This window comes from Pungitius pungitius, chromosome 11, assembly GCF_949316345.1.
Source record: "Pungitius pungitius chromosome 11, fPunPun2.1, whole genome shotgun sequence".
Lineage (NCBI taxonomy): Eukaryota > Metazoa > Chordata > Actinopteri > Perciformes > Gasterosteidae > Pungitius > Pungitius pungitius.
In genome coordinates, this window is record NC_084910.1 from 8,491,412 (window position 1) to 8,509,467 (window position 18,056).

The 18,056-nt window shown below is 41.0% G+C and overlaps 1 protein-coding gene across 3 annotated transcripts; it reads right to left on the reverse strand.

The window, feature by feature from the left end:
- Positions 1–369: 369 nt before the first annotated feature.
- LOC119197929 (alpha-N-acetylgalactosaminidase-like) lies at positions 370–15,976 on the reverse strand. 3 transcript variants are annotated; one of them, XM_037454644.2, is made up of 10 exons: positions 10,505–10,629; positions 10,349–10,425; positions 7,950–8,105; positions 7,315–7,455; positions 3,045–3,256; positions 2,844–2,938; positions 2,524–2,685; positions 1,585–1,782; positions 1,272–1,412; positions 370–687 (listed from the first exon to the last, which is right to left on the reverse strand). In XM_037454644.2, exons 3-10 carry the CDS (start codon positions 8,102–8,104, stop codon positions 496–498), a joined length of 1,296 nt encoding a protein of 431 aa, XP_037310541.1. In that variant the 5' UTR covers position 8,105; positions 10,349–10,425; positions 10,505–10,629; the 3' UTR covers positions 370–495. The 3 variants fall into 3 exon arrangements, 2 of the variants coding, with proteins under 2 accessions (XP_037310541.1, XP_037310540.1); XM_037454643.2 differs by lacking the exon at positions 10,349–10,425 and having other exon boundaries at positions 10,505–10,619; XR_009957071.1 differs by lacking the exons at positions 370–687; positions 1,272–1,412; positions 1,585–1,782; ... (3 more) ...; positions 7,315–7,455; positions 7,950–8,105 and adding exons at positions 13,526–13,726; positions 14,785–15,976 and having other exon boundaries at positions 10,344–10,425; positions 10,505–12,979.
- Between the last annotated feature and the right edge of the window lie 2,080 nt (positions 15,977–18,056).

Below are 18,056 nucleotides of genomic sequence, written 5' to 3' on the forward strand. Positions count from 1 at the left end.
TTCGCTGCTACCATGCAAGGGGACACCGACACCTGCCCCATCAGGACGGTGTCCAGCACAAAGACTTCAACATGAACTTCTCTCTACGTCTATGTCTCTGCTTGTGCTGCAGACACTCCAGCAATACACTAAGTAAACTTAAAATACATAATTTTTCAAATAATACCAAGAAGACACAAAACAAATATGACTTTGTTTCAATAAGAGTAAAAATAATTTGTTGACATTGACCCCTCATTATTCGGGTCACCATTTTAACTAGATTGAGAAAACAATACTTGTTGTTACTGCAAGGAATAAATATCTTAAACAAGGATGACAATTAGTGAATGTTACTTTTATTGAAGGAAAACATCCCAGAATTTGAAAAGCGTTGTGTTTGAAAAGAACATCTGTTCAGTGATCGGTCAAAATAGAGCTGATTTTACTTTGATTTGTGAATGAGTTCTTCTATAACATTCCAGTATAGTATTGTTTTTTTTCTCAGCAGTTCCTTCATAACACAGTAGAATGCTCAGGTTTAGCATTGTGGAATGTCTTGTGCTGGTGGTGGAGAGATCCCGTCCGTTTGGACTGTTGTTCTGGGTAGACGTACCACATAACGACACCCGAGGGATTGATGGAGATTTTGATCTCTGTGGTGGCGTTGAACCCTCTCACAGTTGAGCCAGAAAACACATCATAGGCCTAAAAGCAACAGAATAACACATTAAAGACTGAAAAAGACTAGGTGATTCACATTTAATGATTTTCCCAAATCTATATTGATCTACTTTGGAATTATAAATTGAAAGAGTAAAGAAATGATACAGTATATGTGGGTATTGTAGTGTTAAGGCACATGAGTAACATTCTTTTCTATACAAATGATTCTGCGGTCAAGAGACATTTTTGTAAGATATCTTAATTTTTTTTAGTTAAATTTTTTATTTAGTTTTATTTAGTGTATTTTATAATTTGAGTTGTCAGAAATCTGTTGTAAACATAGCCAAAGCTGCAGGGTCACTTGTCTTTGGACATAAATCTTTGACTAGCAGTATTTCTTTGGGGAAGCCAGAACCAGATGATATTACATATTTTTCTTGATGAATAGTAAACAGTAAAGAGACCGAACTTAAATAGCACTGTTGTAGTGTTCCCACCACTGAACAGTAATCACTCATTTGTTACTAAAATGTTGAGAATGTTTTGTGGGAAAACTAATCCATTAATGAACTAAGCATTTGGATAGAGCTATGATACACAAGGTAGGCCAAGGAGGCTAAACCAACCTCATAGGTGCCAGCTTGGTATTGGAGTTTAGCCAGAGAGGTGTGGTAGAGGTAGGGCATGTCCGTCCGTCGGCTCAGGAACACAAGTGCACTGGCCGAGTTAGACAGAGGCCTCCAGTAAACCTCGATACGATTCTTCTCCTGTGCAACAAAACACCGCCTTACACACATGCACACACACACACACCTCATAACAAATAAGAGCCTGTTCCTTTGTTTACACTGTGGCAATGACATCATGTATTATTGTGTATTATTTGCCAGCCTTGTTGGTTCAATGTAACACAATGGATGTCTCAATAAGGATAATAACCTGTAACAGGCGTCTTCCCTGTATTCCCATGGGGTCCTGGTTTATGGCAATGGCCACTTTGTTTTGCAAAATGGCCCTTGCAATGTTGTCCAGGTTTCGGAGGTCATTTGACATGATGAGGGGTGCAGCCATTATAGCCCACAGAGCCATCTGAGAGCGAGCCTGGTCCACACTAAGGCCAAAGTTTCCAATGATGAGCTGTGGAGATCACAAGTGTAAAGGCATTACTACTAAATGTACAATACATGTTTAGCAATGATTTAGCTAAAATGACAGCTCCTTAAGAGACATGCCCTTTGTAGCTATAACTTGCACTATGCATTAAATAATTCCCTGGTTAGAAACAGACTGAATTGAACATAAATATGATAACAACTACCACAGGTAGCAGCCAGGATAATGAAAGCTTACAGTATTCAGAGGTAGCTGCATGTACCACTATGTGGCGTAACCTAATGGGGTCACACGTTTACACCAAATACCCAGGAAGCAGACAATCCTAATTACTCTGGTCCATAAACCTTATTATATATGGATACAACAAGGGGCTCTCTCACATTACTGCCCAACAGCACGTTTAAAAGCAAACACCACAGTGTTGGAAAATCCTTGTTTTCCTTTTTGTCACTATGACATAATTCAATTTCTTTCAGACTCGCCCAGCATTTTTGAAAAGCACCATAATTAAATTTGATACCGAAATATGGATAAACTCTGTCCAATAAATAAGCTACCTGGAAGGCATATGACTTCTGTATACAAGTAATACAATAGACAGCATGAACACCAACAAACCAAATAGCAGTAAAGAAAACATATTTACTATGGTATGGTAAAAGGAAACCTTTCATGTGAGCACACTTTGAGAGAGGAGTTAGACTGGTGATTGCCTCCATGACCGGTTGTAGAATGTACTATGATACAGAATAAACAATGTACCATGTCGGGGTCATTCCATCGTCCAGGCCCCGCGGCTGGCTGCAGATCATCCTGGTTGTTGGAGAACCACTCAATGATGCCTTGCACACTGTCCCACGAGTCCTGGATATCGTAGTAATTCCTCCACAAGTGACAGATATCACCCAGGTAAGAGTAGTTCACCTGGTAGAACCAGGGAAACAGACATTAAAGCTGCGAATAAAGCCGTCATGGACCGCAGCCGCATTTACCCGCGCCACAAAATATTGTCTAACATGAAAACGTGAGGCCAAAACGTTTGGGGACGCCTGATGTAACATCTACGTCCCAGTGACACTCACATTAGGGGGGAGGCCTCCAACATACACAGGCCAACTACAGGAGTAGGCCATAGGTCTGCCTGTAGCATTCAAAGCCTTGGACATTAGAGGGTAACCTGTGGGACACAAGAAAACACTCAGTGTAGCTAGTCACCTATTGCTTTTGGCCCATTATACTAAAGATTTCATCACATGCCTTTTAGTTGGTTATTGTGATCTTACCCAGCATTTGTTCTATGGGATTTGAATAACAGCCATCAAACTTCAGATAGTCCACCCCCCAGCTAGCAAAGGTCTGGGCATCGATCTCAATGGTATCCAGTGTAGTGCCAGGGAATCCCATACATGTGTGTGTCCCCATGTCTGCGTAGATGCCTAGCTTCAATCCACGGTCATGGATGTGTCGTGCTAGATGTGCTATGCCCCCAGGGAACCTAGAGGGAAAGCACGGTCAAGTTTTTCAATTCTATTTAACATTGAACTTAAACAGACTTAAATGCCTATAGTCGCCTCATCATAAACACAATTGACTGAACGGAAAATTAATAAAATCATTAGTTATTGTTCCAACAATCAGCTACTCTGGTTTGGTCAAAATGAATCTTTATTCACAGGGTTGGATGTGAATTCTACTGATGTCAGATTTGTAAAATGGTAAATAGACTATACTTGTACAATGCTTATGTAGTCTCAACAGACCTCATCATATTGAAAACTACTCTAGAGGAGGCTTTTGTGAAGCCGTTTATTCGTCTGATCCTATTGGATCCAACTAAACTCACGTGAAAATGAGCGACAGCTTCCTTAGCCACTCAGAAGCCAAAATGGGTAGAGCATAAAATGACACTTTGAGAGTGAGGATTGGCTAAGACTCGACCCCCCCTCCAACCAGCACGGAAAGCAATGACATGTAGATACATGTCATTGCTTTCCGTGCACTGTTGTTATGTTCAAACAGATACCTGAATATTGTAGCCAAGACTTGTTTTGAACAGCGTGAAGCATTCATATATTTTTTTGTGATTAATAGACAATATTCAGCTCCATTCAAAACCCAAATGGGAGATTCTCGAGTTCAACAGGACACTCCTTGTTGATAGATTACTGTCTTTGTGTATCCCATTTTACAAACTGGAATTCAAATAGATTTAAATAGATTTTTTTCCCATTTGATCAACACAACATGCATCAAGGATAATCTTAAAGTGTGCAACCATTGATGTGCTGCCTAGAAGTGCATTTGTCTTTATTGTCGTACACTTCATTTGTTTGTTTTTTTAGGCTGCTTTAAAACATCTGGCCAGTAGGTCTCCACCAGCTTAACACATCTAGAGATGGAAACGTTCATCCATTCTTCTGGGTAAAAAAGCTGTCAGATTGGATCAACACCGGCAGTGAACATCAATTTTCTGATCTTGCCATGTATAATTGGATTGAGGTGTGGGCTTTGACAGGGCGTTTTGACACCACGGCTAATAGTTGTTGTGTTGACAGAGTGTTCATCCTCAGCTGTGGATTTTTGCAGCTCCTCCAGAGTCACCATGGGCCTCTTGCCATATTATTCCATTTTTTGATGACGCTCCGTGAAATGTTCAAAGCTTAGGTATTTTTTTACATCAGAATCCTCCTTCATACTTCAGTGATGCTCTCTAACAAACAGCGAGGCCTTTACAGAACCTGTGTATTCATACTGAGATATTATTGCAGACAAGAGGGACCTTATTACTTTGACTAATTATGCGTGTTACTTGTGAAGGCAATTGGACATTTGCGCTCAATACTTTTCAGATCATTCTTTGTAAATCATTTTTAAATGTAAACTTTGCCCCTGCTTCCATATGATAGACTATACTGTGTTGGTCCATAACATAAAATGCCATCGAAATATTAGCATAACGAATATGAGGTTTTACCATGACAAAATGTAGAAAAGTACAAGCGGGTGAATACTTATGCAAGGCAATGTTGCTGTATATAGAAATAGAAAGATCTATCTATAGCAGAGGTGTCAAAGACACCGCTCACAGCCGGATATCTCACCAGGGGTCCAGCTCGGCCTGCCAGATGACTTTGCTAAGTGAAACTTACAGGTAGACGGAAATTGCATTTCTATAAAAGGTAGCTGCTATTCCTGATCAGTCCACTGGGGGTCGCACCGTATCAGTAGTGGCGGCTGGCTCATAAAGGGCTATGGGACGTGGCCCCACCTTGAGCCCCCTGACCAAAAATAATATATTTATATATATATATATATATATATTAGGGCTGTCAAAAATAGCGAGTTAACAACGTTAATTAGTAGTTTGTTGTTAATTACGTCAATTTTTTAAACACATTTCACGCATGCGCAGTGTGACAAATGATTCAGGTCAGGAAAGTACCTCTTCCTCTAGGGAATGCACTTCATCCTATACAACACATTACTGCCACCTGTAGGCATATGTCAGGTTCAGCAAGTCGTTTGCGCCAGTCCACGCTGAATGTTCGCAGGCCATTAACAAAATCAACCTCAGATCATTTGACCAACACAATAGAAAAATGTTCCAACACGTTGGAATTCGACGCTGGAAATGGTCAAGCGCGTGACCAAAAATAAAGAGGCCGTCATCGCCTTACTTGCCAACCTTGAGACCTCAGAATTAGGGAGATATTCAAAAGGACCGGGGGGGGGTCTGAAACGGCGCGCCCAGTGACGGATCGTGGAGCAAAATTGTTGTCCGGGTGGAAATCCGGAGTTATTCGGGAGAAAGGTCGGCTTTGAAATTCGGGAGTCTCCTGGAAATATCGGGAGGGTTGACATGTCTGGTCATCGCAGCCCTGGAACATCAGGAGCACAAACTTGTTTTGCCGACCGCAGCAGTGGGATAAACTGCAAAGGCTCGAGACCCTTCTAGAGCCATGCAGGGAAATCAGTCTGTAACTTATCAAATAGCATTTCTTTGATTATTTTCTGGAATTAATTAAACCAAGTCAAATATCACATGTATTTTTGTAAAAAATAATAATGATGATGATAATTATGATATTTATGTATCTGTGTCCTGTTATTTATCTTTGATATGCATTTCAGAAAGAAAAAATGGTTATGATTCAGGTGTAATTGCAAATAGTGATTAATCCTGATTAATCCACTGAAAATCATGATTAATTTGATAAAAAAAATGTAATCATTTGACAGCCCTAATATATACATATATATATATATATATAAATACAATGTACAAGTAGTCAATATGTGTCTATTTGTGTTTTGAAACATGGAATATAGCCCGTATTATTTGTAAATTAAGATATCTGCACAAAATATATGTGCTTTTCCTGCACATCCTCTGGCTAACTCTGACTAACTAACAGTACAACTGTTGATTTCCATACATTGTCACTGCAAAATAAATGAAGAAAAAGTGGACACAGTTGATGACGATATGAACATGACGGGAGCTGTTTGACCGGCAAACCAGAGGAGCCGATTTATTTCTTTGTTTGCAAAGCTGTTGATGATGTGAAACTACCGTGGAGTGAAACTACCAGTTTCTGGGCTCATTACCTGGTGAGCGAAGTGGATTGTCCACACTGATCAGCAATAGAGTCTGCAGGTAGCAGGTAACGCCATTAAACTTCACTGCATCATTCACCAGCAGGTTCTCTGCGCCAAACATCTCGAATGGGACGATGTTGGGAACCCAGTAGCAAAGGCAATACATTCTATTCGGAACCTTTGGAACCAAACTGCAACTTTTCCAAAGACACTTGTCCCAAACAGAGCCCTGCAAGTGTCTAAAATACACATTTTTTAAAGTGATTATTCAATTTTTGTAAGACTTAGTCTTTAGAAGAAAAATGAACATTGATTAAAACATAATTGTAACAAGAACAACATTCATTAATCGCCATTAAGCGAGATTAATACATTTCAAAATGTGCGATTAATTTGTTAATTTTTTCCATGTATTGACAGCCCTAATATATATATTTGTGGGTCTATGTATGTATGAAAAAAGCAGATCCGAAAACTAGAAGAGAGAGTACAGCCCATTTACAGCAGTCAGAGGTAAAGAGACGAGTATTGTTTGCACGGACATTTCTGTTTGGTGAAAAGAAAAGAAACCCCTTTTTTATTTGAATCCCCACAACCAAGCTGTCTTGCAATACAAACCTAACTTCCTCTTTGGATAGAAGTCTATTGAAAGACCCACTTTACAGAGCAGTGTGATGTGGGATGCGCTGGGAGCCGCAAAGTTGGCGCTTTGAACCCCGGTTGCTCCATGTGCCAAGTGTCCTTGACCCCTAATCGCAGACATGTAATGTGATGTGATGTAATAAATGAGTGTGGATGGATAAAGGACAAAGCACTTTGAGACGACAATATTCGATATACAAGGAGGGGGTCATAGTTTCAACCTTGTTTCATCTGACCAAGCAGAAATCTATGACTTTTTGGAAATTCTCACCAGTTCATGACTGCTAATGCAACAAGAAGTGAGTAACCAACCTGGAGGGGTCAGGTTGTAATCTCCCGTGTTCATCTCTCAAGAGGGACATCCAGCAGTCATCTATGATCACATACTCATAGCCCAGGTCCTTCCAGCCATCTTCAGCCAGTCGGTCAGCCGTGTCTTTGAACAGGTTCTCGCTGTGGAGCCGTTGGACATAGGAATCGAACACAGACTTTGTCAGCCATGATTGAAACACATTGATATACTTCAAGGCAAATGTTCTGCATCCTTTAAACAAGGTTTTAATTAAATAATCGACAGTATGTTAATTTCAGGCAGTGTTCATGGACTGTACTTTCTCTTTTTCTAGTCTTTCCACTCCAAGCTTATTCAAACTTTGGAGCATGAAGTTTGATCTAAAGCATATTCAGTGTGAGCGCTGTCTCATCGAACAAGACCAACAATCCCACAAGGAGAAGAGGGACACACACAGTTTATATACACTGGAAAGGAGCAAGTGATTGAACACAGGAGGAAACAATCGAGGACACGGCAGAAAACACAGCAGGGCAGGAAGTGAAGCTGACCCAGGGACTCGTGAGGGAGGGAACTCCAAAACACCCTGAACTGAAGCCACACCGTGAAACTTTGCTCAGTATATCCAGAGGCAACAATCACAAAATGATTTTACCTGATGCAGTTCTCCGGGTCATCCTTACAGTCAATATCACAGCGAAAGCGTTCCCAGGCCATCCATCCCATAGGGGGAGTCTTCAGTAATCCGTTGTCCAGGGCAACAGTCAGCGAGATCAGGGCGAGGAGCTGAGTTAGGGCAAATGGCCCCATTCTTAAAAAGAAGAATTATGCAGATTGAAAACCCATTGGCGCACAAGGCATGCCTGTTAGATTTGCTAGATTGTAGTCTCGTGTTGTGCAATGAAAGTTTAAACAAAGCTTTTCATATAACAAATCAAAGCGAGGAGCGACATGTTTCACAGAGAGGGTAGCATGAAATACATAAGGTCTGCCTACAGGAAGAAACCTGTTTACTTTCAAAACTGGGACTCTAAGGAAGGGTTTGAACGGCGTACCCGGCCACTTATTTTTCATCAGTTATTTGATTGGGTGCTGCAGCTGATCTTACAAATCAGTCAATTTAAACACAACCCAGAATACAGTATAAATACCACAAACTGTATATAAAAAATCAATGCAGTATTTTTACAGGCAACAGAGGGAAAACATCTCTGACAGGGGATGATAATAGTTTTTATTTGTTATTAGTGTCACGGTTTGGGTCTGCTTGTCTTATTTTGTAGCTTTCTTGTGTCTCGTGTCTCTGGGTAACTTCACTTCCTGTCCTGTGATTGCCTGATTGCTTCCACCTGTGTCCAATCACCTGCACCTCCCTTGTGTATTTAAGCCCTGTGTGCCAGTTGTCCTTGGTCGCGTCATTCTGTCACAAGTTCGGGCTGGTGCAGGTCGAAGAAGGACTCAAACGCAGGGTCTTCCACGAGAGGTGCTCTTTATTTCAAAAACAAACCAAAAACCAAAACCGACGTGCTCCAACCACGGGAGACATTAGACAATGACGCGACAAGGGACAACAGGCACACGGGGCTTAAATACACGAGGGAGGTGCAGGTGATTGGACACAGGTGGAAACACTCAGGCAATCACGGGACAAGGCAGGAAGTGAAGTTAACCCAGGACCACAAGGAACATGAAACTTCAAACTAAAACAGGGAAAGAGACCAAACCGTGACAATTAGTACAATGATCACACAAACTCCTCTAAAGTATCTCCAGATCCTGAAGCCACTGCTAGCTGTGATTGTCTGTGATCATCAGTGATTGTTTATAATAAGCTGTGATTGCATGTGATCATCTGTGATTGTTTATACTAAGCTGTGACAGCATGTGATCATTTGTGATTGTTTATAATAAGCTGTGATTGTCTGTGATCATCAGTGATCAGCTGTGATTGTTTATAATGAGCTGTGCTTGCATGTGATCATCTGTGATTGTTTATAATAAGCTGTCATTGTCTGTGATCATCAGTAATCAGCTGTGATTGTTTATAATGAGCTGTGATTGCATGTGATCATCTGTGATTGTTTATAATAAGCTGTGATTGCATGTGATCATCTGTGATTGTTTATAATAAGCTGTGATTGTCTGTGATCATCAGTGATCAGCTGTGATTGTTTATAATGAGCTGTGATTGCATGTGATCAGCGTTCTCCATCATCAGGAACAGACTTTGATCCACTCAACACTACTGAAGAAGGATGTATCATTTCTCTTAATACATGTTTCCTTGATTCCTCTCTCCTAGTAAGTGAGGGAAGCGAGGATGTAATGACGAGGCTTGGAGTGAGCAGGTCATTGTACAATCCTTTCACTATAGCCCACAAAATTGAACTTAACCGTAAGTCGGTTAGGTTCATATGTCTTTGTTTTGAGTCCGGGCTATTGATGATGGTTCATTTACTGTCAACCAAATATGGATTTATTATTAATAATAATACATTTGATCTATATAGAACTTTTCAAAATGCTCAATGACACTTAATTAGTGTTTAGTGGTAAATGCATTGCTGTTTGTGTAAAGGTAAAGCCACTGCTCCTTCATACAGGAGTACAGGGGGCTGGAGTCCATCCCAGCCAACGTCACACACATCCAGGTCCACCCTGGATTGGTCGCCAGGCGATAACACGTTGACTCAGAGACAAACAACAATCAAAAGCCTGCGGGCAATTTAGAGTCAGCGATTAACCTAGTCCCCAGAGGCAGTCTTTGGACTGTGGGAGAAAGACGACACGGGGAGAACATGCAGACTCCACACAGAAAGGCCACTGGGCGGAGTCAAACCCAGGACTTTCTTGCTGTGAGGCGACAGTGTTAAGCACCACATCACCGTGCCGGCTGATCTTTTCTTACTTACAGTCAAATACTTCCCTTCTACTGAGGTAATAGAGATATTATTTACTGCTCACAATGCCACTTTCCCTTTTGTCTGTTGGAGAACACCGTGCAGAAGGATTGAATGTAAGCTCGCTGTATGGCTCATATAGGTGTTTCCTTACTTAGTGAGGCTCTTTACAGCACGTTACCAGAGCAGCTCCCAGAGACAAAGAACACTAAGCAGCTGAGATGTGAGATCCTGTTTAGATAAACACACACAACACCATGACATGTCTGTTTAAGATCATATTACAGTTAGGAAACAAAGTGTATCCTACCTGTTGACTTCAAACTTCAGCTTGCACACGACTCATCTAAACAGTTCTGCTAGTGCAACCACATGACCGCCCTTTGTTCTTCCTGGATCAATCTCTTCCTGTTAAGCTAAGCAGAGGTCATGTGACTGGCTGCTCTGTGTCATATGACTAAAGGGGAAACAGGATGAAGAAGCAGATAAGTAGTCTTTTGTTGTACAAACAGTTTGGAGGCTAATAATATAGATATACCCTTTATCTCTAAAAGAAACTGTACCAGGACACTGAAAGTTCAAATTCCTTTGTATTGTTCAGTTTTGTTTTTCTTCGCTGGTACCTGCATGTTCATACATCTGAAAAACCCTGAAAAACCGGTGTGGCCAACTGTCACACACTGCTTTTCGATAATAATAATAATAATAATAATAATACATTTTATCAGTAGAGCAGTTTTAATGGATTTATTCTTATAGAATCACATAAACGGTGAAATGTTGATTACAATTTGACAACAGAAACACAATGTAATGTATTTTCTTAAACTTTTTATATCAAAATCTGCCCCTATACAGCAGACCATGCAATATATAAATCTTTAAGAACCCTTTTATATTTGTGTAGCCCATACATAACATAATTCTAATGACAAAACGATTTATAATAATTTTATAAATTGCATTTTTACACACCCAGAAAACTCTTACCATGGACCAACAGACCCCCCCCCCCCCCCAGTTGTTTTAATGATGTTACTCAAACAGGAGAAAACTATTTCTTGGTCCTTGTTTTCAGTTCAGTCCACATTTAGTGCTCTCGTGTTTTTCTTTTACAGTGGGGCTCATTGATATGATTTACTATTTTTTATACAACAATAAAGCTTTATCAGGCGTGTATACATATTAATATGACAATAAATGGGATTTGTGATTGTAAGAAGATTAATCAGCATCAACACTCTGGCAACTAATGCACTGACAACATTTTTCCTGGGAGGCCTCTGGGATCTGTGTTAAAATGGATTGGTCATTGCAAAGACGTAGGCCACAGGCACTTGCAGGCCAATGTTGACAATATGCCATTTCCCCGTCACTAATGCTCCAATAACCAGTCCCGCTGCTGTCCCTAACGTTCCTGGCCATGAAGACCACCTTCCAGCCACAGCTACTGCTGCACCCACAGACACCCCTGCTACTCCCACCATCCCCAGCAATGCCCCTGCTTTCCCCCCTTCTCCGAGCACCGGGGCCAAAAACTCCAATCCAAACAGTAAACCACCCGCCACCAAAGCTCCCCCAACTACAACTTTCACTTCTCCAGCTCCTCGCCTCACCAGTGGACCCCCCACTGCAGCCCCCAAAGCCAACTCGCATAATTTTGCTGCAAAAAAAGCTGCATTCAAAGCTTCCAGAGAGGATTGTCGGTTCATTCTAGTGCTGATGTTTTGTCTGGAGTGATTCTGCCCTGCTGTTCGCATCTTCATGGCAGTCGTTAGGACCACTTGACCGGCATGTAGGGTGAGCATGGCAATGACGAAAGTTGCGAGCATTCCCATGCACCCTATTAACATCCAGAATTTAAAGTCAGGGGATTTCAGAAGCAAATAAGTTATCCCTGCAACCAAAGCCAGAAGAACTATAAACACAGACTGGTGCCCCCCATAGCCAAACACCCCAAACCCTGTTGTTACTATGGCAACTACTGTCATTGGAATCCCTGAGAAAGCTAAGAAGTCAACATATTTGACCACTGCTGTGTTGATCCAGTCTTGCATGGTTCTTTGCTCCATCTCTGCCTCTTCAATCTCTGTTTTCCTCCTCTCCATTTCCTGTCTCTGCCTTCGCTCAGTGACCCATGTGGTCATGTCCTCTGTCCCGCTGCCTCCCTTCTCCAGTGTCAGGATCCTCTGCTCTATCTGCAGAGCCACTTTCTGCCTCTGCTCTAACTCTAGAATCTCTGTATGTTTCCTCTTACTGTCCCAGTCTTTAGATCGTGGGGTGCAGCAGGCCTCTCCCTGTTTCCACAGGAGCTTGAATACAAAGTGCAGAGGCGGTTTGAGCACGGTGAATATGCTCAGCGCCCACAGAAGGCCCACCATGCTGTAATTGTTCACAATCCATTCGATAGAGGCCCCTAGCGTAGCCCCACTGAGAGTGGTCCCAAAGGCCCCGGCTAGTCCTGCTGATGCCCACAAGGTCACAGAGTCTTTGTGGGAAGCACCACAGCTCTGCGTGCCCACAAACACTGAAACTACCGCTGCTGCCAGAATCACACCAGCAACTGCTGCAGTCATGGCCGTGGTCAGTGCCGATGCTCCAATCAGGGTCCCGAGACCCAGAGCGCCCACCGTCCTGACTTCATCCATCACTGGTTTCAGTGGACCGGCTCCAGTCATCACCAACAACGTCTTTTCCACTGGGTCCTCCGTGGCTCCGAGTATGCAGCCTCCCACTGCTCCCAGTGCAAAGCCCACAGCTGCCTGCATTAAAGGGCTTCTAGCCCCTGAAAGATGAGAAGAACCAAACTATTTAGAGCTCTGGTTACTTGGTCTTTTTTCCGAGGTTAATGGCTATTTTAATAACTTGTAACAGTGTTATTTTTCATCTACTTATGATTCACCCTTTATTCACTCATCACAACATGATGACTTTTTGACAACTGGACAAAGATTTTATTTGAAAGGCAGAATTTACAAAAGACTTTCTACTAAAATGTGTGAATGAGTGAGGTGGTCATGTATAATGCATGAGGCGCCTGCAGAGACTCTTTACAGACTGGTTATTCAGGTTTAGCAAGCAGGGAAAGCATGCTATGATTCCTGTCTGTTCACACCTTCAAACAGGGCGCTTCACCGGGTCAAAGAACTTGGTGCCTTTCTAAGATCGGGAAAAAGTCAAGTAATGTGTCCAGCTTACTCTTGAAGGAAGTGTTTTTAAATAGAATAAAAGCACTACACTAGTGACTGTGTTTTATTGAGCACAGTGTGAAGGTTCATTCATGAACACAGACATCAATGAAATGTACTTCTAGAAAGGAAACATGTCTTACCCAGTTTAGTCTGTGCCATGTTGTCCTGAAGTGGGCAGAAGATCGACAAACCCTCTTCCCCCAGTATATTCAAACTTGTTTCCAAACCTGTCAAAAGAAATGTGTCTGAAAGTGCTTCTTTTTCCCTGTTTATATAACAGCAGCTCTTCCAGGACACACCCCTTCTGCTTTGTCCTTCCAGTATGCTTCCTCCAGGTGATCCTGTAGGGAGAACAAAAGCTACCATCTTACTGAATGTTAAAATGACAGCCAAAGACAAGGCAAAAAACCTTTTTTCTCTAGTTTTTGATAACTTAAATTTAAATCTGTATTCCTTCACAGATATCAATGAGGTGAAGGTGATATTAGTACTATTCTTCTGTAAAGAAAGAACATAGCATGAATAAAATGAACAAGGCAGTAGATATTATAATATAGATGCAAGTAAATGTTAATATAAATAAAGAGGCAAAAACGTGTTTTTGAGAACAACAACAACAATTTAAGGGACAAATGTTTCTATTGTCTCGTAAAAATCGTAATGATTTTGAGCTGAACTTGATCAGCTGTGGTCGGGAGGTAATGAATGATTGAATGGGTTTGCCCTTGGAAGACTAGAATTTTTATTTATTTCCGTTGTGTTACAGTTGTTTTGGAACAGGAAGAAATTGCGTTAAAATTGGGTTAGGTAGAAGAATGAGGGAAGGTTTGAGCAGTTTGTACCTTTAGATAGACACTTTATTCTTTCCTAGGGGGAATTTGTGTGTAGCCACGGTAGGTAAGGTTACATGGTAAATGTATACAGTAAGTATTCCGAATGGAATTAAAATTCACAAAATATACACCATGTGAAATTCAAAATGCACAAGTCACGGGCGGTTCTTAAGGCTGGCTAGGGTGGAGCAGTGCATGAGTGATAACAAAATGACCACTATCAGAACAAAAAAAGCTTTATTTTCCAATATCCTCTTACTGCGGTAACTTCCTTCCCCCTGTCCCGTCCTTAAGTCCAGCCTTCATCAGGGGCCTAGCCATAGATATACATTAAGGCTACATGTCTTAGAGCGGAGTGCAGAACGTCTGCACAAATATTGTACCTATTTTAGAACATTATTCTATTTTTTAGAACATAACATAATTATTCATAGTTTGTACGCAGTATGTAACTCATGTCGCTACCACTACCAAGATGGCCGCCTTGTGCACACGTTCGACTCCGTTGGCCGGCAACGCAGACGAGATATCTAACCTTTTGTAAATATATCTATGGGCCTACCAACCTCCACCTGTGTGAGTCCTGAGGCCTTCTGGGAGCTGTAGTTACCTCCGCAGCAGCCATCTTACAAGATGGCTTAAAGGGGAAGTAGCACCCATCCACTTGGCTCCAGGTGATGCCACAATATACACAATACAATTATAAACAGAGCAGAAGATATTCAATTAAATCTAAGAATCAAATATAAAGAAAGAATTTAACAAAATACAAGTATATACAGTGTGAGTATGTTTAGTAAAAAAATAAGCTTTAGCCACTGTTCCTAAACAAACCCTCTTCAGTACAATAACTTAAATTCATATGGGTAATTTCCACAATATGTACAGAGAATATCAGAATGTTGATCGTGCTAGTGCCTTGTGTAGTGCTTCAATGTGGACAAACGTTATACCTGATAATAATTTGGCTAATGACACCAAGGATTATCTCCAAAAAAAGTCAAGTTTCTGTATGCAGCAAGTTTTCTGAATTCCATTCCTAAAGATTGGCAAGAAACAATAGTGATTCTGAAAAACGTATCAAACTTAACATTCATTCGACGTCAGCCACAACATGTCCAAACAAATTGGGAAAATAAAGCTTTGAATACAATTTAAACTAAATTGATAACTAACATGATCTTCTTGCACTAACTTGTGACTAAGTGTTCCATCTCTGAAAAAATGAGTAAAGTGTTAACTCAGAGGTTCTCCTCCACACCGGGCCTTCCTGGCGTCTCAGTCAAAGAGCTTGTAGATGTCTTCACTTCCAAAGTTTGGAATGGGAAAGTGAATGTCTGAGGTATGCAAAGATCTCCTTGGAGAATGGCCACAATTAGTCCTAACAAAAAAAAAGAGCTGAACGCAGGCGTCAAAAACCCTCCTGGTAATCTTTTAGATCTACAGTATAAATAAAGACTCAAACTATGATTTAGAAATCAGAGCTGCAAGGAAGTCATTCTTTTCTGACATCAAAACCACATTGTATTGGTCAACAAACCATCCAGTCAGTGACTGCTGATCTCTAATCTACTTGGACATGCAATCTATTTGCCTCCTTTTTCAAAATAAAAAAATAATTTAAAAAAGCAGTAAGCGCCCCCACACCAAGCACAGGATATCTGCTGTCCCCATCTCTAAATAATATCCATTCAAATACAATTTCATTTAAATCAATCATAAAAGTCTGGAAGATATTACACAACATCTGAAGTCCTCCTCTTGAATATGCCCAATACTATTGGGGTTATTGACTGCACTCATGTGCATATCCAAGCACCTCATGAGAGGGATTGGGAGTACATCAACCGAAAGGGGAGGTGCAGCATCAACATCCAACACCTCATCATCACAAACTGTGTCGTGAAGTGGCCTGGGTCTGTTCATGATGCACGCATCCTGAGAGAGAGAGTGCTTTATACAGAGAGCTCCAAACCAACCGACCGGATGGCATAATATTAGGAGACAGTGCCTATCCACTCCTACCATGGCTGATGACTCCTTTTCTTGCAGCAACCACACCTGCGCAGGAACGCTTCAACACTGCTCATTGCAAAACAAGATGTGCAATTGAGCGTTTAAATGGAGTTCTGAAGAGACGCTTTGCATGCCTTAACTACTTGCGAGTGGAACCACAGGGAGCATGCAACATAATACTTGCGTGTATCGTCCTGCACAACATCGCTACCAGGCGCAATGTCCTTCTCTGTGATGATGTTTGTGATGCACCTGAGCCTGTTGAAGAACCAGACCAACCTCTGGTGGTCTGTCAGAATCAGGGACTGACTGGACGTATAGTAAGGGATGCAATTGTTAGACATTATTTTTGACAGGCTCATCTCTGATGATTGTTTCTTTGAAATTAATATACGGTGATGAATGACCGAAAAATGAATATATTATTTTTGTTTATTGAAATCTGTTTGGCGGATTATTTCATGGGGACACGATAATTTTTATTTTATTTTTACTTTACTATACTGAATAGCTTAATTGTTAGCCTATGTCTACTTTATCACTGTTACAACGGTTACACAAGTCAAGTGCAAAATATAAATAAAAGTATATACACTAAATGATACAAATGTATTATTTGACCAATTTTAAAGTTTTACTACATTTTCTTCCTAAAAACCACCTTGAAATCCTACCCCCTGTTGGGATCAGGATAATCCTGTTTTTTTGGATCAAAGTTATCCAAATCCCACTGACAAGTTTTGAACAACACAAACTGAAGGTTTGATCCAGATTAAAACTAGGATTGGATTCCCTGATCTAATCTGATTTCAGATTCCTTCTTTCCCTTTTGAACAACTCATTTTCAAGATTTGATCCAATCCGATAACCAAAATCCGATCAGTTTACCTTTGAACAACTGGCCCAAGGATATCATCAGAAGATGAGCGGTTAAACCCTGGCTTGCTCTGGATGTCCTTCCTGATGAGTCGGCTCAATTTTCAACCTTAGGGACACAAACTGTCTGTTGAGTCAAAACAATTAGTCTCAGAAGACTTAAACCACTGAAGCCTGATGTGATGAGCTTGAAGCACACTGTGGAAAAGTACATCCGATCAACATGACAACAGCATGAATGTGTATATTTCCAGACTGTATACCATGCAAAGATGATTTGGGACAGGGTTTGAAATGACTTAGGACTCTTGGGGGGTCCCCTAAAATGTAACTATAAAAAATGCTGAAGACTACCTTGCTACACTATATACTGCAAGCAAAATTATATTGATATATTTTGAAGGTGGGATAATGGTCTTGGGATGTTTTTCATGGTTTGGGCTAGTTCCAGTATTGTAGTGATGTCTGGAGAAGTGGATTGGCTATAATCAAACAGGTAACCCTCTAATTCTGGAGCAACAAAGTTACAGCACCTTATATAAATCCCTGACATGACAAAGTGGATAACAGGTCATTCTTTCCTTGAGCAAGGAAGTTAAGTAAGTTACCTAAATCCACCAGGTGTACTCATTATGGCAGCACCATGCACCTTCAAAGGGTTTGATGAAATACAACTGATGTTTCTCATCTCTTATGTTAATGGAATTTGTAAAACAACTAGCCGCTGGATTGAATAATAATGATGTCTATAAAGACTGTTCCTGGCATCTAAATAAGGCACCGAAATCAAAGTTGCTATTCGGTCCGGTAGATAACGGCCATTAAGACACCTGTACCGCAGAGGAAAACCTGTGAATCTCCATAGCAGTGGGTTTGTTGGCTTTAGGATGTTTTGACCCACGGTGTTCAAATCCTGATACTTCCGATATTTTTTTTAATATATTTT